This window comes from Notolepis coatsorum (assembly GCF_963971535.1).
Source record: "Notolepis coatsorum genome assembly, chromosome: 1".
NCBI lineage: Eukaryota > Metazoa > Chordata > Actinopteri > Aulopiformes > Paralepididae > Notolepis > Notolepis coatsorum.
In genome coordinates this window covers 136772130-136797776 of record NC_140165.1, presented here as the reverse complement: position 1 = coordinate 136797776, position 25647 = coordinate 136772130, and the positions used below count along the sequence as shown (strand labels likewise).

General features: G+C 46.5%; 1 protein-coding gene across 1 annotated transcript in view; it reads left to right on the top strand.

Annotated features, from left to right (window-relative positions):
* Positions 1–25647, top strand: part of frmd3 (FERM domain containing 3) — a gene marked incomplete at its 3' end in the record, with an annotated part of 254619 nt that overhangs the window by 157221 nt on the left and 71751 nt on the right. Inside the window, exons 8-10 of the mRNA XM_084314149.1 lie at positions 3897–3985; positions 19854–19917; positions 22040–22075. Coding sequence (XP_084170275.1) covers positions 3897–3985; positions 19854–19917; positions 22040–22075 — 189 coding nt within the window. The remainder of the gene's footprint in view (positions 1–3896; positions 3986–19853; positions 19918–22039; positions 22076–25647) is intronic.

Below are 25647 nucleotides of genomic sequence, written 5' to 3'. Positions count from 1 at the left end.
TTTAGCCAAAATATGTTGCCAGAACATCATTTTATTTAAAAAAAATTAAACACTGTCACCTACACACTGGGTCGCGACCTGTAGTTTGAGAACAGCTGGACTAGACTAATACTAGACACTGAAACTCCACTAACAAAGAACAGGATAAACTAATACTAGACACTGAAACTCCACTAACAAGAGTTCATACTACATCTAGAATACTGTAGGTCAGGGGTCTCAAACTCAATTTACCTGGCGGCCGCTGGAGATAGAATCTGGGTGAGGCTGGGCCGCATCAAATATTCCACAAAAAAAGGGTTTCAAGTATTCCCAAAAAAAGTACAACTGATCCAATCTTCTCACAAACTCACTAAAACCTCACAAACACCAGCAACTGAGCGTTCTCAGTGGTGTCAGTGGACTCATCCACAGCTATGGAAATGCACTGTGCATTTTTTTTTCTTTTCACAAAGCTGTTTAATCAAATCATCAGCCAGTATTTCAGTTATTCTGGTTGCTGTGCTATCTGAGGAGGATTTGCTTTTGTTTGCCTTCAAACATGGTCTCCATCACTTCAGTCATACATTATTTTATTATGTATGCATCAGAGAATGGCTTCTTGTGTTTAGCCAACACCCATGCCACTGAGTGAGGACTTGGTTGCTTTTTCTCGTTGTGACATAGCTTTAACAATAATTCTGCTTGCAGCTTGATATGATGATTTCATTCCATTTATTTTTGTGGTTCTTAGCACTGAATTTTCAGGAAAGGCTGCATCAAAATAACTGTGTTTTGTTTCGTAGTGGCGTTTCAAATTGCCACTCTTCACAAGAGCTACCGTTTCTTGGCATATTAGGCACATTGGTTTGGTGCTGGGAGCATGCACGCATATTTTTCAGTCCATTCAGCATGAGCATGCCATATTTTTCTACTAACTGCCTCCTGGCGAAACTAGGCTACTAGCTACATTTATCTTACGGAGATACTGTAAAACTGGGAACAAGGTTACTAGCTACAGTACCTGCAGATTAGACTACCAGTAGATGCACTGTCAACTCTCGCTCTGACTCGGACCCGCTGAAAGAGACAACACGCATTCCGTGAAAACCTGCCCTACTCTGCTCTGATTTCGCAGATTGTGGGTGGGGGGGGAGAAACGCTGACGGGATGCTGAATGTGATTGGACCAGAGTAGCCAGACAGACACAGACAGGCAGAGCACTGCTTGCAGAGGAGACAGCGGAGAATTTCGAGAATGCCTGCCATACGCACTGGATATATTTCCCTTCCACTTGGTATCACTCCGGAATCACGTTTCAACCAAGTCACTAACGTAACATTGCCGTCATGAGCCTATGGTAGCCTACAAGTGATAAAATAAATAAAACATCCAACTCGCACAATGACTTGGCAAAAAGTTGCGCGCGGGCCGTGCTAACACTAAACTTTGATGTCAAGTAGGGGGCCGCAAACTATCATCCATCGGGCCGCAATTGGCCCGCGGGCCGCGAGTTTGAGACCCCTGCGGTAGGTTAATGCAAATGATTCCGTTATTGTATGAAGCACATTCTCAGGGGCTCATACAGAACAAAGCATTTCACTGTGAAGCACATGTACGTTTATATGTGACAAATAAAAACAAACTTGAACTTGAAACTTGTAACCATATCTAGTTCTCAGCATTGTATTTTTTATCCTAATAAAGTAATAGAGGGATCTCATAATTAGCTTGACCTAATTATGATAGCTGAGATGACCTTGACATAATTATAATCCCTCCACCAATGGACAGAGTTATAGATAGGTATGATAATCAGACAGGTAATGAGCAGTGCTCATCAGGTAATAGCATAATGGTGCTCTGAATCTTTGTGTCATGCTTCATTATCTTCCTGTTTCCCATTCTAACCTATAAATAACCATTCCCTCTGTCCCTCTTTACTCTCCTTCTCTCTCTCCCTCCATTGTAAACTCTCATGTCCAGGGATGTGGTGGAGGGTAAACCCACCATAAACTCTCATGTCCAGGGATGTGGTGGAGGGTAAACCCACCATAAACTCTCATGTCCAGGGATGTGGTGGAGGGTAAACCCACCATAAACTCTCATGTCCAGGGATGTGGTGGAGGGTAAACCCACCATAAACTCTCATGTCCAGGGATGTGGTGGAGGGTAAACGCTCCTCAGTTTAACCACTTTTTTTTTTAAAGCTGATACTTAAAAGCACTGCTCACGTCCTCTGGTTGATCTTCAACCACCTCCTCACAGCTCCACCTTTATCCAGTCACACAGAATCTCAATCGTCTTCAGTCCGGGGAATCAATAAGCGGGTCGATGGGGTCGTTACGACTCCCATTTCATCAACTCAATCAACCTTTATGTCTATATATAAATCTTTAGATATAATTCTAGACCTTTCATGCTGTGGGCTCACTTAGAGTAGAATAATAAAACACCATGGTCTGTTTTAATCGATATTCCTCAATAGTTTGTCAGCGTCATAATGTAAGTAATTTCACACGTCATATTTTGCGCTTTTTTTCTCTCACTTGTTTGTCCTCGTCTACAGCAGTCAGTATACGTTGTCCTACATTGTTGTACTAGTACTTTGGTTTTCGTTTAAATTATTTTAATGAGTGGAACAGTATGGTTGTGATAAAAGCCAGGGTCCCCCCTCCCTCTCTCTCTCTCTCTCTCTCTCTCTCTCTCTCTCTCTCTCTCTCTCTCTCTCTCTCACACACACACTCTTTCTCTCTTCCTCTCTCTCACACACTCTCCCCTCCCTCTCTATCTCTCTCACACTCTCTCCCCTCCCTCTCTATCTCGTTCTCCCCTCCCTCTCTCTCTCTCCCCTCTCTCCCATCTTCTCTCCTTCTCTTTCCACCCCCACCACCATATCCTCCATAGTCAGAGTGTGAAATAGGGATACTGTTTTATCAAGGCATGTCAAAGTATACTAAGCCGATTAAAGGAGATATTTTGCTTCTGACTGTTTGAAGATCACCCTTATCAGTTTCTGCTCTTGTCAGAGTGGCCGTTTTAATTTGGGACAACTGATGCTAGCTCTTATACCCAGGACAGTAGAGCCATGTTTTTCAGAGCTAGAGGGGGATTACAGTTGGAGGAGAGGAAGAAAGGGAGAGAGAGAGAGAGAGAGTTAGAGAGAGAGAGAGAGAGAGAGAGAGAGAGAGAGAGAGAGAGAGAGAGAGAGAGAGAGAGAGAGAGAGAGAGAGAGAGAGAGAGAGAGAGAGAGAGCTGATAAGAGAGAAACAGATGGGGAACCAGTGAGAGAGACTGTGCAGGTCATTCAGAACAAATAACTACAATAATGAGTTAGCAAGTAAGTAATGAAGGAAGGGAAGAAGTAAAGCTTTATTTATTGAGCAGCTGTCAATGCAATTTAGCGACGACAACATGCTTCACAAACTCTAAGGTCAAAGTAGCCAAAGGTCAAAAAGAGCTAATGACAAAACAAAAACACAAAACCAAACAGTCTATAACAGGTTAGGAAAAGGCTTCGTAAAATAAGCAACCGAATCCCACAGTTATTACTGTTTGTGAAAGAGCGATATGAATATATGATAGCCTACTCTTGACATTGGAGTGGGTGCATGCTGGCTGCCTCATGCTCCTCTGCTGTTTCAAACACAGTCTTCATGTTCCCCTGGCTTTGTTCCCCAGCCTGTGTTTGACTCCAATTAGAGCCTGCTGAGGGCTTGACTTGACAGGAACAAAACATGTGCTTTTTTGAGTTGGAGCCGTTACCATGGAGATAATGACGGTCATTACTCGCCTCCCCACTGTTTGTCCACCTGTAGACGACACATGTCGTCTTCGGCATCTCACTCTCTGCTCTGTGTGTGTGTGTTTCTCTCTGTGTGTGTTTCTATGTGTGTGTGTTTTGTATGAATAATCAGGATTTCACAGGCTCCACCGCCTTCCTAGGGTTCACAGCCACAGGGTTTGTGGTGTTCCAGGGAAACAAGAGGATCCACCTGCTCAAATGGTAACTACTTATCCAGAGTCCATGATACATGTAACCCATTCAGTGATCCAGACAAGCACATGGGAAGCCCCACTTATATATTCTATCTAGACTAACTATACACTACAAGGTATATGCTAGCAGCAGTGTGTGTGGGTAATAAGTGTGCTTGTGTGGTCACTTGAGTCACCCTTGTCGCAGTTCTGGTCAAAAAGCCCTTTTTTTCCACGTGTGTTTGTGGATAGCGTTAGCTAGATTTGATGTATATGCCAAAAAAGTAGCTCAGTATCACATCTTGGACTCACATTACAATAATCCATGTTTGTTTTTTTAAAAACAATCACTATTAAGTGTGTGAACAACAACTGTCACACCTTTCACCCTAGTCGCAGAACTGGACAGGTTAGGGTTAGGGGGTTAGGGTTAGGGTTAGAGTTAGGGTTAGGGTAACCCTAACACCCTAACCCTAACACCCTAACCCCTAAACCTAACCCTAACCCTAATTTAAGAAATGGTTAAAATCCTGAAAATGAATAAATATTCATCATCATCATCATCATCATCATCATCATCATCATCATCATCATCATCATCATCATCATCATTCATTTATTCGTACATGGAATTACCACAGTCCAACAGTACATATTCATATAATTCACCAAATATTCACACGAAAAATATATGTTTTACTGAGATCGCAGTTTCGGTCACTAGGGAGACAGGTAGTGGGTGTTTTGAAGGTTGACTCGAGGGTTAAGGTGCTTAAGGTGTATGCTCATGTGATCATTCTCTCTCCATCTATCCGAGTGTATCCGTCAGTAGTCTGTCATCAGCCCATGCATTTTCAGTTGTAAAACCAATCAAAATCACTTGGTGTGAATGTGTTATATCACCAGGAAGTACTCAACCTCTACTGTCTTGAACTGTGAATGAGCACAATACTCTAAGTTACCATCCTTAGATAATAACGTTTGAAAACATTGTTCCTCTGAAAACGTCAAACAAACGAATATGGTTCTTTGTCTGAAGTACCCAATTAAGTAAACATGGATTTTTAATTGTATTTGCTGTGTTTTGTGGAAAGGATTAATGTAGTTGAATATACCCCACTGGTAAATATGGTACAGTATGATATGTTAAATAAAACGTTTGGGGCTTTACACCTTTACTGACTATATCATTTTGAATGTAACACACTCACCTCTCACTCTCCTGTATCCAATGCACACACTGTAGCATTATATGAAACATAACCCAGTTGCTACTGTATACAGTATTAACTTATTTATGATTTAATATTTCAGTGGTTCTCAAACTTTTTCTCAGATGACCCACATTTTGGAAGTAAGTTTTCTCCTAAGTCAAAACCAATAACTTCTGATAAAAAAAAACAAATAAATTTAGAGTCTTCTTGTAGTCTAACATAGCCTCACCTCAAGTTTTACGAGTGTGCTTAGTTCAACTGGAAGTCAGGATAAGGCAGTATTCCAAAATGAGTTTGAATGGAGCCAATAGGAACTGGTTGGTCATTGTCACAGTCATTGACCAATCATCATCCACCCCTCTAACCAGAGTTCCTTTTCATTGGCCTTTCATACTGTATCTCCACCTATTTTTAACAGTAAGGCAGGCGAGTTTCCATAATGCTTCAAAACAGATTGAGAGAACAGCTGGGATCATGTTTAATTTTCCCATGACCCAACTTTGGGTCGCAGACCAGACTTTAAAACACTTGAGGCTGTTGAAATTGCTGGTTTCAACGGTTCCCAACCCAAAAGCCTCTGATCTTAAACCTAGTATTAATACTGTTACGACCTAGAGCCAGTCTAGGCGTATGTAGAAATAACAGCACTGGTAGCTTACCCCCAACCTGTACACAAGAGCACAGGCTTTGGCGAACACTGTCTGTGCTCTCCTGAGCAGTGGTCAATCCGTTTACAGTTTTTATACGTTGGTTGCTCCAGTGACAAAACAAATACTGGTTTTCTAAGAAATGGTTTTCCAGTGCTGTCCCATGCATCGTTTTCTGTCTGGTGGTTAAATGGTTCAACTTCCTCGCGTGTCATTCCCCCGCTCCACGTCCTCGCTCTACTGCCCTCCTCTATAAACACCAGCTGAACTTGGTCATTAGTTGTGGCTCCCAGAGTGCACATGCACACTCATTCCCACTCATTTATCAATCAACTTGAGACCCAATTATTTCTCAATGAACTCAATGAAAAACAAAAGGCTACTGTCAGTTCATCACCACTAAAGCTACAGCTTGTTCTTCTAGCCCTTGTGCGCTGCTTATTTATTTATCTTATTTTGGTGTTAACAAAAACTCTGGGTCCGAATGTGTAACCCGGTGTGTAACTCAGTACCAACCACCCCAAAAAATAAGGATTATTATCCAGTTATATTATTGTACTTGGCCATCGCGTCCCGCTCTTAAGCCTATCGAGATATACCTCATCTCATGTACCTATTGTACTCCATCAACGAAAACAAAAATACGACCATCACCTGCCGGGCCCCGCCCCTATAGAGGCGTGCTCTATAAGATACTCGGCATGGTCACCAAACACTCTTCCTCTATTTTCGTTTCCATCATAAATCGGTCGCAAGGCGCCTTATGTAACTAGTTGTTATGAAAAGATTAGAGAAATTGCGTAATGTTGAATGCTTACCGGAGGTTTGCTTACCCCTGGAATCTTCGGGGCATGTTTCAGCGACACGTCAGGCCTATTCTGATGTTTCCTCATCTGGTGGCAGCAGGACAAGGAGCAGCGTGCAAGGTTTGGCTATCGAGCCGGCTTGTACACAGGTAGGCCCTGTGTCAACAGGCATTGATGTTGGTGTTAGTAATGCTGGTTTGTTTTGTTACACAACCATGTTGTGTGTCGGCGCCAGGGGCGGGATGGTTTGGTGAACGTTTCACTGCAGTGGACGGGTTCCGAGCGGTCCTGGAAGCGTGCTGCTAAACAACTAAGCTAAATGCTAATGCTAAATGCTAACACTACTGCTACGCTGTTCTAATGTCTCCGCCGTGGGATGTTGCCGCTTTTCCCTCCTCTTGCCCGGTTCATCAATGAAGGTCAGTCGGTAGCTAATGTGGGGGTTTTGCTGAGTCCTATTTTACCCTTTTTACGGGTAAATGGGTTGACAACAGGGTGGGCCATGGCTAGGTAGCCTAGCCAGGTAGTGTTACGGTAGTGAACGGTGTTCCCACCTGGAAGCCGATGCTTGAGGCTCGGCGGGTGGCAGTAGAGCTATACTACTGCAGGATGGGACTTAGCGGCGGCCCGTGTTGTGGCTCAACTGACTGTTTTCTGTCCATAGTAGCGTTGCTATAGTAGTGTAGTGGGCTACTGTTTTGTTCTGTCTCTCTGCTACGAGAATGTCTGTCTATGCTACAGCTTTCTCTCCTCTCAACCATTCATGCTGACGGCCAATCGGTGTCTATTGGGGGAGTAGTGCGGGGGGGGCTTTGTTTACCTTTTTTGGGTAAATGGGCTAAGGTCTAGGGCTGGTGTGCTGTTGTGAATATTATGAATGAATGCGGGACTGGTTCTCTCTGGTCCGCCTCCCCTTAATGTTGTGTACATGGGCTTGCTCATTCTACAGTATTTTCGTGGTGTTAGTTCTTTTATTCATTAACCCCTGCATGGTGCACACCACAATGGAGGTTGCTTTTTGCAACCACCACTGGTGCTCCGTGTTAACATCAGTCCTTTGCTTTTGACATTTTGAAACAGTGCCCCGCCCGGCCGACGCCATGGGTGGGTCGGCCTGGCGAGTGGCTGGTGGGCTGCTAAAGCCTGTACCACCACGGTATGGAATTGGCAGCGATTAGAACTGTGTTCGAATTGCTGTTTTTTCTATAAAAAAGAATGGTGTCTGGTGGCAGGGCCTTGAGGGCCAGCCGACGTCGACACATCGCGCGAGGTTGTTGACGTTATTAGCCGCAAGCTATAACCGCTCAGGGTTCCCCTCTCCGCAGGGGATTTTGGTCTTCTGCTGGAGCGCGGGCGGTATTGTCCTAGGCCCCACACCGCCTCACACCACGCAGCCAGATGAAGAGAGAGCACGGCCTCGTCAGCGGCGATGACGAGGCCCTCGACAGGCGGCCATGTTTTCCCCCGCCTGAGGTATCCTGGGCGTTGAATTGACAGGTGTCCACAAGGCCGACAGCCTTGGCGGCCGAGGGATCGGCCATATTGGATGGGCTCGGCTTGAACAACAAGCCGTCACCGTCCTGCCGCGAGCAGCCCGCTCTCCGATCACTCCCTCCCCCAACACCAGCGGAAAAAGGGGGCTCTGATTGTTTCCTTTGGCTGCGGGCCGCGTGCCTTCGTTGAAGCGCGGACGGCCCCACTTTTCGCTTCTCATGGGGACAGGGGCTGACACCCAGTTGATGGCTGAGCCTGGGTCTGTCCGTGAGAATGTTGTGCTGTCAAGCGGCTCCCACACCATAAGCTGTGTTGGTTGAGCCTGGTGTTACGTCTGTCAACTATAAGTGTTGTCAGCAGGGGGGCTCGAAACCTTTTGAGGCACACAGTGCGGGCTTCCCCGGCCTCGCCTTCGCCAGGCCAGGTATCATGTTGGTGCCTCCCACTCCTGAAAGATTGGCAGTGGTCTCGCAGGCACGCGTGATTTGGGTGGTAGTAATATCACTGCAGGGCTACGGTGTGTAGGAACCCATGGGGTCCTCACGCCTTGCATGTCCGGCTGCAGAACAACTCCTCAACATGTTCTGGAGGGGTGTTCAGTGGGGGGGCTTTTGTCACCTAGATTGATGTCAGCTTCCCCCGTATCAAACCGGCCCTTTCTGTCGGGGTCCCCCCCTTGGGTGCGATTGCCTTGTGGGTAGTGTCAGGTTCCGACCCGACTCCACGGAACGCTCTGCTCGCAAGGGTCCAGGGTTGGCTACGCACAGCGGGTGGGACCGGGCCGACTATCTACAGTTCCTGGCGGACCTGCGCCACATGGCGGCGGGTGCGTTGGGAGTGTCATCACATATGACTACGGCAGTACCATATGTCAAGGTGGATGGAGAGAACGCTGAGGCGGGGACTTGTGTTTACACAACCCCACCCGTTTTCAGGTTTGGTACAGACCCTATTGTCAGGGTCACCTGCAGTGAAAGCTCTGGTCAACGAGATCCAATCTCTGTGGACGAAGCAAGCCATCGTCGTGGCGTTCTCCTCCCGATGTTCTCTGGTGCCTGAGAAATCGGGAGGGGGGGGTGTCAGACCCATGCTGGACCTGTCCCATGGGAAGGTTCAGCATTTTTTGGATCGTCTCCTACCTGTTGAACACTGTCAGGTGGGGGTCTGGTTCTCCTCCATAGACCTGTAGGATGCGTATTTGCATCTCCGATCTTCCATCCTAGGGCTTACCTACGCTTCCTTTGCAGGGTTAGTGTATGAGTACCAGAGGCTGCGGTTCAGTTTTCTCTGGCTCCCCGCATCTTCACCAAGTGCGTGGAGGCCGCACTGGGGCCTCTGCGTCGTCAGGGGTTACGAAGTGTATTCTGCCCTGACGACGTTCTGGTCCTTCGCGGTCAAGGTGGATCGTCGGGTCTCGTACCAGGCAGGTCCCTACCAGCCTGGGGTTTGCTGTAGACTGGAAGTAGAGTACTCCTCTTCCCAGTCGACGGTTGGAGTGCTATGGGCATCCCTCTCAGAGCGTGTTGTCGACACGCTCGGGAGGTTCCGTCCTAGGACGGTTACGGCACTGTCTCACGTCACGTTTTTCACCGACGCCTCCCTCGCTGGTGACGCGTCGGGCCAACGCAGTAGGGGGCAGCTGGCAAACCATGCTGCCCGGTCTGCGCTACGTTCAATGTGTTGGTATTGAAAGCGGTCCTTCTGGTCCTCAAACGGTGTTGATCAGGACGGACAATACGACGTCAGTGTCGTATATGACAGACAGGGAGGAGTACGCTCCCCCCGTCTGCACCAGGCGGCGGGCGGCTGGCTATGGGCGTCCTCCATCTGCGCGGCCTGAGGGCTCCCCACATCCCCGGCAGGGTGAATGTGGGTACAGGTGTACTGTCGCGGGGCGGTCCTCATCCTGACGGGTGGGGATTAAGATAAGATAAGATAAGATAAGATATTCCTTTATTGATCCCCTTGGGGAAATTCAGGCATCATAGCAGCATGGGGGAGGGGGGGGGGGTACAGGTAGTAAAACAACAACACAGTGTACAGGTAGTAAAAACAACACAGGCAGTGTAAACAATTTGGTCAATATGGTCAATATAATTTACTATCTGACTAGCTGAAGAATTATTCACATTATTCACAGTGTCACATAAGGTGCAGTATGCATAAGGTAGTGTTATAATTTACTATCTACTGAGTATACATTATTCACAGTATCACGGTATCCACTGAAATATACATTATTCACAGTATCACAGTATCCACATAAGGTGCAGTAAGCCTAAGGTAGTGTAGGTTGTCCTCCTTGGGTTCCTATAAGTCCCAGGTCAATGTCTGGTAGCAGTCGCTGTCGCTGCCCCCTGTTGTGGAGCCTGGAGGCTGCTAGTCGCTGCCGACTGTTGTGGAGCCTGATGGCCGCTGGTATAAAGGACTGTCCGAGGCGGTTAGTTGAGTGTCGTGGTGGAATGAGTCTGTGGCTGAACGAGCTTCTCATCTTGACTAGCTCGTTGTAGAGGGGGTGGTAGGGGTTCTCCATGATGGCAGCCAGCTTCCTTATCATCCCCCTCTCTGCCATCACCTCAAGTCTAGGTAGCTCGACTCCCACCACGCAGCTAGCCTTCCTCACCAGCTTGTTGAGCTTGTTGGTGTCCCTTGAGTTGATGTAGCCTCCCCAGCATGCCACAGCATAGAAGAGGATGCTGGCCACAACAGACTGGTAAAAAGACTGCAGCAGTCTGTTGCACACATTGAAGGACCTGAGTCTCCTCAGGAAGAACAGCCTGCTCTGTCCCTTCCTGTAGAGGGCCTCTGTGTTATCCGACCAGTCCAGTTTATTGTTCAGGTGTACCCCAAGGAACTTGTATGAGTCCACCATCTCCACATCCACCCCTCGGATGGAGATGGGAATCGGGGGGGGCCTCTTCTTGCCCCTCCGGAAGTCCACCACCAGCTCCTTGGTCTTACTGGTGTTGAGTTGGAGGTGGTTGCTGTCGCTCCACCCCACGAAGCTCTCCACCAGGGCTCTGTACTCCTCCTCATCATCGTCGGTGATGTAGCTTACGATGGAGGAGTCGTCTGAGAACTTCTGCAGGTGACACCCGCTTGAGTTGCGGCAGAAGTCTGAGGTGTAGAGGGTGAAGAGGAAGGGTGACAGCACAGTTCCTTGGGGGGCGCCGGTGTTGCTCACCAGTACGTCAGACTGACTGTCCTTTAGTCTGACGTACTGTGGCCTCTCAGTGAGGTAATCCTTGATCCAGGCCACCAAGCCGTGCTCCAGCTGCATCGCGGAGAGCTTCTCCGCTAGCAGTGACGGCTGGATGGTGTTGAAGGCGCTGGAGAAATCAAAGAACATAATCCTCACTGAGCTGCGCGGCTTCTCCAGGTGCGTGCACGCTCTGTGGAGCATGTAGATGATGGCATCCTCCACCCCGATGTTTGCCTGGTATGCAAACTGCAGGGGGTCGAGGGAGTCACGCACCAGGGGCTTGAGGTGTTGCAGGACCAGTCTCTCAAACGTCTTCATGACGTGTGACGTCAGAGCGACTGGCCTGTAGTCGTTGAGGGTGCTGGGACGTCCCTTCTTGGGCACCGGGACAATGCAGGAGGTCTTCCAGAGCTGGGGCACCCTCTCCAGCCTCAGGGAGAGGTTGAAAAGATGCTGGAGCGGTGCTGCCAGCTGCTCCGCACATACTTTGAGCACCCTGGGATTGGTGTTGTCCGGTCCTCTGGCCTTGTTTATACTAATCCTGGAGAGCTGCCTACTGACCTGACTGCTTGTGATCGTCAGGGTTGGGGGTGGTAGGCAGCCTGTTGATGTTGGCGGTGGGGTGCCGGTGCTGATGGGTGTGGGTGGGTGGGGGGTGGGGGGGCTGTTTTGTAGGTGTGATCTGGTGCTGGTGTCGATGGGTGGGGGGAGGGGTGTGGGGAGGCCACTCTGGTCAAAGCGGTTGAAAAACGAGTTGAACTCGTTTGCACGCTCTGGCGGGCCCTCAACAGCTGTGCCCTGCTGTTTGAAACCAGTGATCTTCCTGACCCCCGCCCACACCTCCCTGGTGTTGTTGGCCTGTAGTCTGCCCTCCAGCCTGTCCTTGTAGCTGACCTTGGCTGCCCTTAGCTCTTTTTTGAGCTCCCTTTGGACAGCCCTGGCCTGCTCAGTGTCCCCTGCCATGAAGGCCCTCTTTTTCCTGTTTAGCAGGTGTTTAATGTCCTTGCTAATCCAGGGTTTATTGTTTGAAAAGCAGCGTACCTTCTTTGTGGGTACGATGCTCTCCTCACAGAACCTGATGTAGTCTGTGATGCAGTGGGATAGTCCATCAATGTCATCACCATGGGCCCTCTCAAACATGTCCCAGTCTGTCGACCTGAAACACTCCTGTAGCTCCTCCTCGACGTCGTCAGACCACTGTGGGACAGACATGGTGGTCGGAGGCTGTCTCTTAATGAGAGGCGTGTATGTGGATACAAGCCTCACAAGGTTGTGGTCTGACTGGCCGAGGGGGGGCAGGGAAGTCGCACTGAAGGCCTCCTTCACGTTAGCATACAGGAGGTCCAGTGTTTTGTCTCCCCTGGTTTTGCAGGTGACATACTGGGTGAAGTTTGTCAGGGTCTTGTTCAGTCTGACATGATTGAAGTCCCCATTGATAAAAATAAATGCATCCGGGTGTTTTGTCTGAAGCGCCGCGACAGTGGAGTGTATGACGTCACTCGCCTGCGCCGCCGCCGCGCTGGGTGGGATGTAAACAGTCAGAGCCAGGATGTGTGTTATTTCTCGCGGTAAATAGTATGGCCGCAGACTCAGTGCCAATAGTTCAATGTCGGGGGCACAGATACGTTCCTTAATGGTGATGTGTCCCGGGTGGCACCATTTGGAGTTAACAAAGACAACAAGCCCTCCGCCTCTCCGCTTGCCGCTCTGTTTACCCCGATCGGCACGCACCAGCGTGAAGCCCTCCTGTTCGATTGCACTGTCCGGGATGTTATCGTTCAGCCAGGATTCTGTAAAGCACAGTAGGCTTGCCTCTTTGTACTCACGCTGGTTGTTCATCAGGGCTGAGAGCTCGTCCGCCGGTGTTGTTGTTGTTGTTGTTATTGTTGTTGTTGTCCTGCCGCGGGTAAACCAGCCCGCCGGTGTTCTTGTCCATTGTTCAGCTGTGCTCGACCGAACTTGCCTAACTCAGCTAACTTCACAGAAGTTGTTACTAATGCCTTAACTTGGTCTAAAGCAACGCACAGTCACTTAGACACCTATTAACACTTTGAGCGCCACGCCTGGTTTTCCGTTTTACCGGCTGAATGCCACCATCGGCGCCAATGTTAACGTTAATATCGCCTAATCTATGTTTTAAATTATGGCTATGTGTCTAATCTGCCCATCGCATTATCAAAGACTATTTTCCAGTCAGTGCTGTCAAGGCAGATTGTTTTTTTATCGCGTCGTTTCCGTTTTAGAGCATTTAGAAAAGCCCCCGTTTTGATATAAAAAACAGCTCATTCTGGAGCATTCTATGAAAATCGTCTTTTAGTGGAATATTCCACAACGTTGATATTCGTCTGCCTTTTTATGAATCGTTTTCAAATAAACGCTAGATGATCAATATTATACGTGCACGCAAGCACATTACGGCCGCGCGCGGATAATCGCCCCGTTGATTTCCTCACGGACTTTTACAGTGAAACCGAAAGAAGACATTTCACAAAACAGCTTATAACTTCATCAAACTTACTCTGATTATCCTAACACTGATAACATAGAGTCCTTACCTGACATCAGATGGTATCCAACTGGTATATTCCAATTCCTGATCACCATTCGAAAAAATCGATACGTGTATGGATCCAACGCGATACTGTAGATCTCCATGATCCGCGGGGATCTGAGGTTCCAGAATGAACTGTGGTAACCCCGGCTGGATCAGTGAACTGGAAAATGTGGAGTACCGGATTTTTTTCCCCATTCATTTTCATTGAGTCCATTCCAAAATCACTTATGTCATCTGGGAGACGACAGGGGGCGCTTTTTTCCACAGTGATCACCGGCGCCCCTCGGCTATACTCGGGTAGGCTCGGGTGATGCAATAATTTTTCAGATCGCTAAAAAAAAAAAAAAAAAAAAATCCGAGAAATCTCATGAGTGGCTAGCAACCACCTATAAAAAAACCCGAGAAATCTTGTGAGTGTCACGGAAAGTGTTAAGTAAGTATAATCACAAAAAGAAATAAGTAAGAAAGTAGTAAACGGGATAAGAAGTAAAGGGGGTGGGAGCTGCTATGAAAAGGCTGCCACTCTCCTCGGCGCCACTATGTCAGAACATACGTCCGGGCATAGCCAGGCAGGTCTGGGACCGATGCCGTGCCGCCTGGGATTCTTTCCCCATACATCTGTTAGGTCAGTTGTTGGGACGGGTACGCCACTGTCGCGCTTATGCAGGCAGATGGCGTATGTTCCAAGAGTGGTGTAAGGCGGGAGCAGGGACCGGTGTCCTGCCCCCTGGATACTGTCCTTGTTACCTCCAGTCTCTCCTTGATAGACTGTCGGCTTCGACGGTGAGGGTATATGCAGCAGCTATATCCTCTTATCATGAGGGTTTTGAGGGTGATGTTTGTTCAGCCACCCTCTTGTGAAGCGTTTCCTGCTTGGCGCCCGACGCGTTAAGCCGGTAAAACGCTCTTTGGCTCCGAGTTGGGATCTTCAATTGGTCCTCGGTCGGTTGTCCTTGGCCCTGTTTGAGCCTCTTGAGCAAGTGCCGTTGGAACAGCTGTCGTTCAAGACCGCGTTCTTGCTGGCCGTCACCTCCGCTGAACGCGTGGGTGTGCTTTGTGCTCTCTCGGTACGACCAGAGTGCCTGTCTTTCATTCCGATTGCGGTGCCACTCTGCGGCCTAATCCTGCCTTCGTGCCTAAAAATATCCGGAGTTCTTCCGCTCCAGGGATATTGTGGTTCAGGCGTTTCATCCGCCTCCTCACCCTAGTGAGTTAGATGCAGGCCTTCACCTGTCATGTCCGGTCCGTGCTTTGGGAATTTACCTCAGCTGTACTCAGGACCTCAGGGTCACCGATCAGCTTTTTGTCTGTCACGGTGGTTCTCATGCCGGTAAGGCACTATCGAAACAGCGCCTGTCCCATTGGTTGTGCGAGGGCATTGCCCTCTGCTACACGTTGGCCAGGCTGGATCCCCCTGGGGGCGTCAGGGCGCACTCCACTCGCGGGGTGGCAGCCTCTGCCGCTCTACTGGGTGGGGCCTCGGGGGAGGACATCTGTGCTGCAGCCTCATGGTCCTCCCTGGGCCCCTTTGTAAGGTTTTACCTCATGGACATGACCGGGGGTTCTGTCTCCCAGGCGGTTCTGGGGTCTGTGGCCTTTCCTGCTTTCCGTCGTTTGGTAGGGTAGCAGGAGTGTGTGGGTATGGGCCACAGTGTGTTAAGTTTTTAGTTAGTTTAGTTTCATTATTTTATTTTTTATTTTTTATTTTTTTTCACACGTGGTTCCGCCTGTGCTGTGTGTTCAAGGGGTTCTAGTTCCCTCTTGCTCGCACTCGGGTGGAGTTGACTGCGCCCCCCCTTCATTAGGAAGGATGGGGTGACGGGACTCCCCAACCCCTTGATGTGGGCTTACGGGTCCTCAGGGGGTACATCTGTCGGGCCTCGCGTCTGCTCTACCCCATATCTCGATAGGCTTAAGAGCGGGACGCGATGGCCAAGTACGATAATATAACGACAGGTTATGTATATAACCTAGTTATATGAGTACTGGCTTGGGAAATCTTTTCCTGGAAACGGGTTTTTTGCGAGGAAGAGTGTTTGACCATGCCGAGTATCTTATAGAGCACGCCTCTATAGGGGCGGGGCCCGGCAGGTGATGGGCGTATTTTTGTTTTCGTTGATGGAGTACAATAGGTACATGAGATGAGGTATATCTCGATAGGCTTAAGAGCGGGACGCTTAGCCAGTACTCATATAACTAGGTTATATACATAACCTGTCGTTTTGTTTTGTACTTCATTACTAACTTATTAGCTCATCATAACCAGTACCCATATCAAACATTATTTTATATGGTCCCTATATGGCCCCAAGACACAATATACATATTTTTTCAATCAAAAATAGGATTATATTCACTCATGCTGTTCCCCATATTGAAGAAAATGCGTAAATATTTATGCAATCTGACTATAACAGGCTAATATATGAAGACACTTTATTGAGTAAACTGCTTTGTGGGTTTTAGAACTGTATTATGGAAATAAATCAAGGAACAAAACAACTCCACCTCCCAATCACTCTCTTAATTCTCTCCCTCTCCACCTCCCTATCACTCTCTTCCTTCTCTCCCTCTCCCTCTCCCTATCACTCTCTTAATTCTCTCCCTCTCCACCTCCTTATCACTGTCTTCTTCCTCTCCCTCTCCACCTCCCTATCACTGTCTTCTTCCTCACCCTCTCCACCTCCCTATCACTCTCTTCTTCCCCCCCCTCTCCCCCTCCCTATCACTCTTCTTCCTCTCCCTCTCCACCTCCATATCACTCTCTTCTTCCTCTCCACCTCCACCTCCATATCACTCTCTTCTTCATCCCCCTCTCCACCTCCCTAGCACTCTTCTTCCTCTCCACCTCCCTATCACTGTATTCTTCCTCTCCCTCTCCATCTCCCTATCACTCTCTTCTTCCTCTTCCTCTCCACCTCCCTATCACTAGTTCAAGTTCTTTAATAGTTGTCATACAGAAGTACAGAATACTTTCATACAAAATGCTTCTTACTGTTACGCTCCAGAGACTGTGCTAGACAAGATAGTATCAAATAACATAATATAGCATGTAATTTAGAAGAAGAAAAATGAGGTCACAGTGTTCGGTATAGACATATGTACAATGTTCTGAGTTACCATATAATATACAATACTATGCAGTGTACTAATGTACAGTACTATCTAGTGCAAAGCAGAAATGGGATGAGGTACAATTTTAGGTACAATTTACAGTAAGGTGTACGAGTTGTAGTGCAATCCTTCATCAATAAATATAAAGTGTGGGGAGTGGGTGCTACAGTGTGTTTGTTTAAAGTGGGTGTGTGCTATAAAGTGTGTGGAGTGGGTGCTACAGTGTGTTTGTTTAAAGTGAGTGTGTGCGTGTGGATGTGTGTGCTATGTGCGTTTGGTGGTTGTTGTTGTGTAGTGTTCATTCATTGTTCGTTTAGCAGCCTGATGGCCTGGGGATAGAAGCTTCTTCTGAGTCTTTCTGTGCTCGCCTTGAGACTCCGGTATCGCTTGCCTGACCGCAGCAGTTCAAAGAGGCAGTTGTTCGGGTGACTGGGGTCTTTAATGATTCTCTTAGCCTTGCCCTTGCAACGCTTGTTGTAAATGTTCTGGAGGGTGGGGAGCCCCCCTCCAATTGTGCGTTCGGCTGAACGTGTCACTCTTTGTAGTCTGCTTCGGTCTTGTGCAGTGCTATTCCCAAACCAGGAGGTGATGTTGCCGGTCAAGATGCTCTCTATTGTACATGAGTAGAAGTTCTTAAGGATCTTCTGACTGACTTGGAACTTCCTTAGGCGCCTGAGGAAGTAGAGGCGTTGTCGTGCCTTCTTCACAACACTGTCAATGTGTGTGGTCCATGTCAAGTCCTCGGATATGTAGGCTCCGAGGTACTTAAAGCTGTTGACTCTCTCAACCGGTGCCCCGTCGATGCTGAGGGGGCTGTAGTCCTTGACCCCCGACCTCCTGAAGTCCACAATCATCTCCTTTGTTTTGCTGACGTTCAGGGAGAGGCTGTTTTCCTGGCACCATCCCGCCAGGACCTTGACCTCTTCCAGGTAGGCCCTCTCGTCGTTGGCAGAGATCAGGCCTCCCTCTCCACCTCCCTATCACTATCTTCTTCCTCCCCCTCTCCACCTCCCTATCACTATCTTCTTCCTCTCCCTCTCCACATCCATATAACTCTCTTACTCCTCTCCCTCTCCACCTCCCTATTACACTCTTCCTCCTCTCCACCTCCCTATCACTCTGTTATTCTTCCTATCCACCTCCCTATCACTCTGTTCCTCTCCCTCTCCACCTCCCTATCACTCTGTTCCTCTCCCTATCCACCTCCCTATCACTCTGTTCCTCTCCCTCTCCACCTCCATATCACTCTGTTCCTCTCCCTCTCCACCTCCCTATCACTCTGTTCTTCTTCCTATCCACCTCCCTATCACTCTGTTCCTCTCCCTATCCACCTCCCTATCACTCTGTTCCTCTCCCTATCCACCTCCCTATCACTCTGTTCCTCTCCCTCTCCACCACCCTATCACTATTCTTCCTCTCCCTCTCCACTTCCCTATAACTCTCTTCCTCCTCCCCCTCTCCACCTCCCTATCACTCTGTTCCTCTCCCTCTCCACCTCCCTATAACTCTTCCTCATCTCCCTCTCCACCTCCCTATCACTCTCCCTCTCCACCTCCCTATAACTCTTCCTCATCTCCCTCTCCACCTCCATATAACTCTCCCTCTCCACCTCCCTATAACTCTTCCTCATCTCCCTGTTAGGGTTTGTAACCGACCCCAAGCGCAACGGCACAGAGAGAGTTGTTTCAGAGTTAGCCAAAAACAAGGGCGTGTTTATTCTCAGAGTCACAAGATTGAATTAGGTGGAGAACAGAACAAACGGGGAATCTGGCATGTGAAGAATGTTTGCGGCTCTGCAGATCCTCCCAGAAGGTGATGGTGAGGAATTTGCTTGTGACGTCTGAGCCGCTCTGCAGATCCCCCCAGCATACACTCCAGGTGGAAACGGAGGGGGAGAGAGAAATCCCAGTTAGCTCAGCGCACAACAGAAACAGAGAGGTGACTGATCCAAACAAATATCCAAGTGACTTGATCTTCGTGTGATACACACAGTTAGCAGAGTCCAGAGAAAAAACAATACGGTAATCCAAGGTGTAAATCCAACAACAAAAAATAGGTGAGAACAGTATAACAAAAACGGGATCTCTTCGGTGTTTCACAAACACACAAAAAACGAGTGATCCAAAAAGAACTGTTTCCAAAAACTCACCAGAGCGCAACGCGTAAAGCGGGCAGATAAACGAGGCGTATCTTCGTACGGGGAATCAGGTTCTCCAACAGGGATACTTCACGAGAGTCCTGGGGAGCAACAGACAGCGACGGGAAAGAAAGGCAGATGCAGGGAATATTCAAAACGATCCAACATCGATATTAGGGAGATCAGGGTATATAAAGCCACGGGGCGCAAATGACAAGCTGTGACAGCTGCGGGATGAAATTGATCATTGCTCCAGAAGCGTGTGGTGGGGAGAGCACCAATCAACACGGCATCTTACAGGAAAGAAGCGTGAGGCGGGGAATGCAATTAATTAACAAAATACCTTAAAGGAACGGAGCGAGTGGGTGGGGAGCGGACAAAACCTCACACTCCCTCTCCACCTCCCTATCACTATCCCTCTCCACCTCCCTATAACTCTTCCTCATCTCCCTCTCCACCTCCCTATCACTCTCCCTCTCCACCTCCCTATAACTCTTCCTCATCTCCCTCTCCACCTCCCTATCACTCTCCCTCTCCACCTCCCTATAAAAAAAACGAGATGGCAATTATTGCATTTTAGATTCTTGAAACGGGTCCGTTCGGACCCTAACACCACACAAGGGCTAGAGGTTTCAGCTTTGACCACCTGCTACAGCCGCAGTATGTCTACTGTCCTCCAAACAGCCGTCCAGGTTATACATGATTCAAACCTTTATTGCCTCCTGCAGGGCTGATGTCAGCAAGCTGAAGTTCGAGGGGAAAACCTTCTATGTCATCGGAATTCAGAAGGAGGTGAGTGCAGTACCCCTCCTGTGTGTGCGTACGTGTCTCTCTGTGTGTGTGTATATGTGTGTGTGTGTGTGTGTGTGTGTGTGTGTGTGTGTGTGTGTGTGTGTGCGTGTGTGTGCGCGCGTGTGTGTGCGTACGTGTGTGTGTGCGTACGCGCGTGTGTGTGTGTGTGTGTATGTGTGTGTTTGTGTGTGTGTGTGTGGGTTAGGGCTGGGCGATAAAACGATAACGATGATTATCGCGATATATTTTAATAATCAATATCGATTGATAATAAATAAAAAATCAATTTTTTTTTTTTTTTGTGACCTGCAACAGGGCAGTTTTAAAACCAGAGACAGTGGACAGACTTGTCTTTCTTGCCTGCAACTTAAAGTAATGGCTTTGCTTGTCCAAATGACAATACTGACCAAATTGAGATTTATTTTTCTCTTGTCCATTTATTTTGTTTGCTTTCTAATTTAAAATACAGTTTGAAACCGTCTGTACACAGTAGGCTATGTGTGCTAGCAGAGCTAGTCTCCAGTCACGAGTCATGGTGCACATGTGCGGTGGTTTGTCCACCAAAAAAGCGCCAAAATATAGAAAATAAACTAGCAGAGCCAGAACTGTTCAACTCCCCTGGAGCCACAGCCAGCAGAGAAGCTTGTTTACTTTCGCTTTCAAACCAGCTGCAGCCTGAGAACTGGAGTGTGAGGGGCTGTAACACTAAAGATGGCGGCAACGACAAAGAATTGCTGCAAAATAAACATACATCTGTTGTTTAATTTTTTTTTTAAATACTTATAACAATATCGATAATTATAGATATCGAGTGATATGATATCGTTATCGATATTACCATTGCCTACAAAGAATGGTGAGTTATATGCTGTAGATCCTGCTGTGTGGTCTTCCCAGCATGATGATGATGATGATGATGATGATGATGATGATGATGATGATGATGATGATGATGATGATGAATGGTGGTTCTAAAACACTCCTGACATTATCATGTTGAGCTATTACCCACCAGCTGGGTCCTTCTGGGAGAGGAGATCACAATGATTATGTGTAGTAGATATTTTTTGTCTTGTCTGACTAATAGGGCAAATAAACAATATGCATCTTACTTAGTAGAGCCTTCGGTGAACATACAAGCGTCAGTGTTATGACTGAAAATCGCAAGACACTTCTGTTTTTTGGAAGTCTGAATTAAGGTGTCGTTGCGTCAAAATGACACCATCAACCCCGGGGTGATATTTTAGAAATGTGAAAACAATTAGAATAGAGGCTGGGAATAGAGACTCACCAACTGTTTTCATTTTAGTAAAATATTCACTTTGACATTCAGTGGTCACTTTGGTGCAGTGAGTCCTGATGTCCAGACTTATACTAACACAGCTACACAGTACACTGGTACACAGTCTGTAGACACATCATTTATGTTCATAAGACTACTAAATGACATGTAGGTTATGGTGCTTGGTGGTAACAGCTACTAGTGCTCTCTTAGTGCTTTGTTTCTTTGTTTCTTTGTTTCTTTCTTTCTTTCTTTCTTTCTTTCTTTCTTTCTTTCTTTCTTTCTTTCTTTCTTTCTTTCTTTCTTTCTTTCTTTCTTTCTTTCTTTCTTTCTTTCTTTCTTTCTTTGTTTCTTTCTTTCTTTGTTTCTTTCTTCCTGTCTTTCTTTCTTTGTTTCTTTGTTTCTGTCTTTCTTTCTTTCTTTCTTTCTTTCTTTCTTTCTTTCTTTCTTTCTTTCTTTCTTTCTTTCTTTCTTTCTTTCTTTCTTTCTTTCTTTCTTTCTTTCTTTCTTTCTTTCTCAGTCTGGATAGTTCAGTTTGTATCAATGTGATCCTGTTGTGAGTCATACTGGTATAACATGAGATGAATGTATCAGGATGTGAAGACAGGCTACTCATGTGTGTCTATGGAATCCTCTGTGTGTATCGTTACCGTCGCACATACTGTATGTGTGTGTGTGTGTCTCTGTGTGTGTGTGTGTGTGTGTGTGTGTGTGTGTGTGTGTGTGTGTGTGTGTGTGTGTGTGTGTGTGTGTGTGTGTGTGTGTGTGTGTGTGTGTGTGTGTGTGTGTGTGTGTGTGTGTGTGTGTGTGTGTGTGTGTAACGACATGTCACTGTTGCAGATCTCTCTAACAGGCAGGATGCACTGTAACACAATGGTGGGTGTACCACGCCTTGTCTCATCCCTAACACTATCTTCCTAAAACTATGTCCCAAAGGCAAAGACAATGAACTCAAAATAAGGGAGCGGCTACATTGATCCATCAAAACAGACGGGAGGTACTGTTGTCCGCTGGTTTGTTTTTTAGAACCTAGCTAACATAATCGCACATTTGCAGAAACAACAGCTTTGCTAACGGACGGTGATCAGTCAGTTCCAACATTTCATCCTCTCCAAACTTTTCTGTCTGTCAAAACGGATACAAATCTGGGCGGAGACAGACTCATCACCAGACTTGTCTAACAAATGGATTATGTCCTCATTGAAAAATAATTCCAAACAGACGTAGACGGACAGGCACAATGGATCACTGTAGCCGGGCCCTAACCTAAAGTCTCTTTCAATTGAGGTGGTCTCTGACACAGATTAGACTGATCTGAGACATTAACTAACTTTTTTTTTTTTTGTTTTTTTTAACAAACTTCTGTGTGATATGTTTAGCCAAACATCTGACTTACTACAGACTAACTGACGGTATGTCTCTGGGAAAACCGTTCCCATGGAGAAGGAGGAATCTTGCATTTGGGACACAGATCACTCATGTATGTCAGATACCTCATCTGTAAATATAATTTGGGATAATGCTATCAGATAACGTGGAGCTACAGTAGATTTGGAGCAACAAGACAAACAAAAGTTTATTTTACCAACCTCAAAATGAACGTAATTATGTGACATCTTCCATGTTTAGAATTGGCCTTTTTTTGCTGACCACACCATCCTTATAGATGCAGTTCGTATGTCTCCAAGCAAGCGGCGCTGCAGGTTGAAATTAGTTGTACAGGTAGACACCAGATTTTAAAAGCACTCTTAATGAAAATATTGTCTTATCATTACATGCTTGTCTATTCATTCCTCTCTATTCATGATGATGATTTAAAGGGGACATATTATAGGAAATAGTTTTTTGTGTCTTTGTATGGCTTTGGTGATCTATAATGTTATTTAGGTGCTTGGGAAAACATAGGTACTCCTTGACATTTGGCCAGGGGTTGGAGTCTTCATATTAACACGCCTAAACAAGCTGTTCAGAAATATTGCTCTTTTCTGATGCCACAATGGCAACACAAGCAATGAATTAGCTTGGATTAATCAATTATCTGTGCTGTCAAATGTATTTTACTCTTGGGTGTGGAGTAATTAAATCATTCATTTAGAATTAGGTGTGTGCTGCACCCTTTTCAAACAAGGAGGATGAGAAGAAATATCTTTAATAACTGTGTGCATTGTACATTTATGAAATTAGACTGTGGCCTTTTACATAGTTCTAGTAAGTAAAACACTTACTTCCTATTTGAGCTCACGGGCAATTCCACTGTGGGTTTCATGCTTTGGAAAGGGTTTTCCTTGTCCAGGCCAAATCCATGAGGTTATTAATAGCCGAGGAAGCAATTCCCAAGAAAAAAGAACATACTGCAGGTTTAATAAATATTGTAGTGTTTACAATCTTACAAACTGCATCTTCAAGGTACCTTGTTCTATTCTGAAAATATGATGCAGGGGGAACCAGACCCTCTCATCCTATTGGTCATTGGCTCTGCCTGTACTGTAGTCACACCGCCATTGGCTTCTCATCTGTTCCTGTCTCCGCCCTGAGATCTGGAGGTGTGCTGGCCCTGCTTTCTTATAAATGCCATATGAATCAAGCTGTCTTTGTGTGACATGCTGTTCTAGTATGCTGCTTTTAACATCTACCACCATACCACACACACACACACACACACACACACACACACACACACACACACACACTGAACACACACTGAACACACAAATTACAGGTGTAGGCTATAATCTATGGATTTAAAGTACTGGTGCAATGGAAATACATATTTTTCATAATGTTGCCCACTAACTGCCTCTTCACTATCTGCCTGGATATCCCTCTTGGAGTGCCGCTACCTTTGTGACTGGGTTTGAAAGTATCATTATTTTCCATCTTTATGTTGATTAACACAACACCATTTTTGTATCTTCCTAGCTGTGTGAATATTCCAAATATTTTGCTAAATTAGAACTCCCAATGCGTTGCGTCAGCACTCAGCTGTCACACCCGGCGTGAAAAACAACCAACAGTAACTCTTGGAACTCAAAATGTAATACAGTAATTGCCTATTTCAACATGGAATATATAGTCTACATACTGGATGTCAAAAATCGGGTACTTTCGATGCTTTAAAATGTAGTATCTCGTCCGTTGGTCTCTCTACTACCATGGCAACAAGAATGCTCAATCCCAGCCCCCACCTCCTTGCTTAAATTTGTTAGACTGTCCAATGAGTGTGGGGAGGGGGTTTGTTTCTCATAATCCTTTCTAAAGAATGTTGCTCCTACAAGATTTAACACTACATTAATATTTACTAACCACCGTTTAAACAAAATAGCTATAGGCTACTGAGAAATGTGATTTCCATTGCACTTATACTTCATGTCAAAGCTGAATTCCTAATGATCTTTTCTGAACGTGTCGTGGCCTTGACTTCTCAAAAAGTATTGGACGCAAAGACTGCCTCTTGCGGCTTCTCCTCCAATGAGCTTTGGGAATTGTGCAAGGTCAGAGGTCACATTATGTGTTTAATGCCCTCACATACTATCATTGAAATTAAATCGATCAATGAATCAATCAACCAATCAATCAATAAATCAACCAACCAACCAATCAATCAATCAATCAATCAATCAATCAAACGATCAATCGACATGCTAGCAGATTGGCAGGATGTTTAAGGTAATTGAAGGTTTACTGGTTTGATCCTCATTACTGTCAATGCCAGTACTGCCTTGAGCCAGGGCACCTGTTTACCAACCTGTTCCAAGGACAGCTATTGAAAAGTCATTAGCTTAAATGTGATACAACACAACAGGCAGTTGCTTTCAATATGTCATTGTGGTTAAAAATACATTTTACATATCAATCAATCAAACAATGAATCAACCAACCATCAACCTCATCATTATGCTGTTCATGGCAGAAGCTTTACCTGCGCCCTCACCTCGGCTTTTAGTCTGTCTGTCTGTTTGTCTGTCCGTCTGGCAAGTCATGTATGGCTGAAGATTCAGTTTTATCTCTGTATTTCTGTCTCTTCTCTCTGTGTGTAAACATATTGATCGCTGGTGAGTAAACACACACCCACACACGAATAAAAAACATCAACACACCTTTGCATTTAAAGCACCCTAAACCCTTAAGTTGGCACCTTCATCCAACCCTCCCTGAAGCCCCGCCCTCTACGCTCACTTCTCCCACATTCTCCCAAGAGCCTCTCTCATTTATTTTCTGTCTGTTGCCATTTGGTTGCTTTGTGTGTGATGTCACATCTGGTCATGTCTCCGTTTCAGTTTGATGTGCTCTATGTCTTTTTGTCCTTGTTTTTGTCCCTCCATTCTTCCTTTCGGTGTGTGTTTTTGGTTATTCAGGCTGTTCTTAGAAAGAGTCCTACCACACTGTGGGTTGCAGCCTGTGTGACCCTTCCTGTTAGTCATATCAGCAAAGATATCAGCAGACTGTCC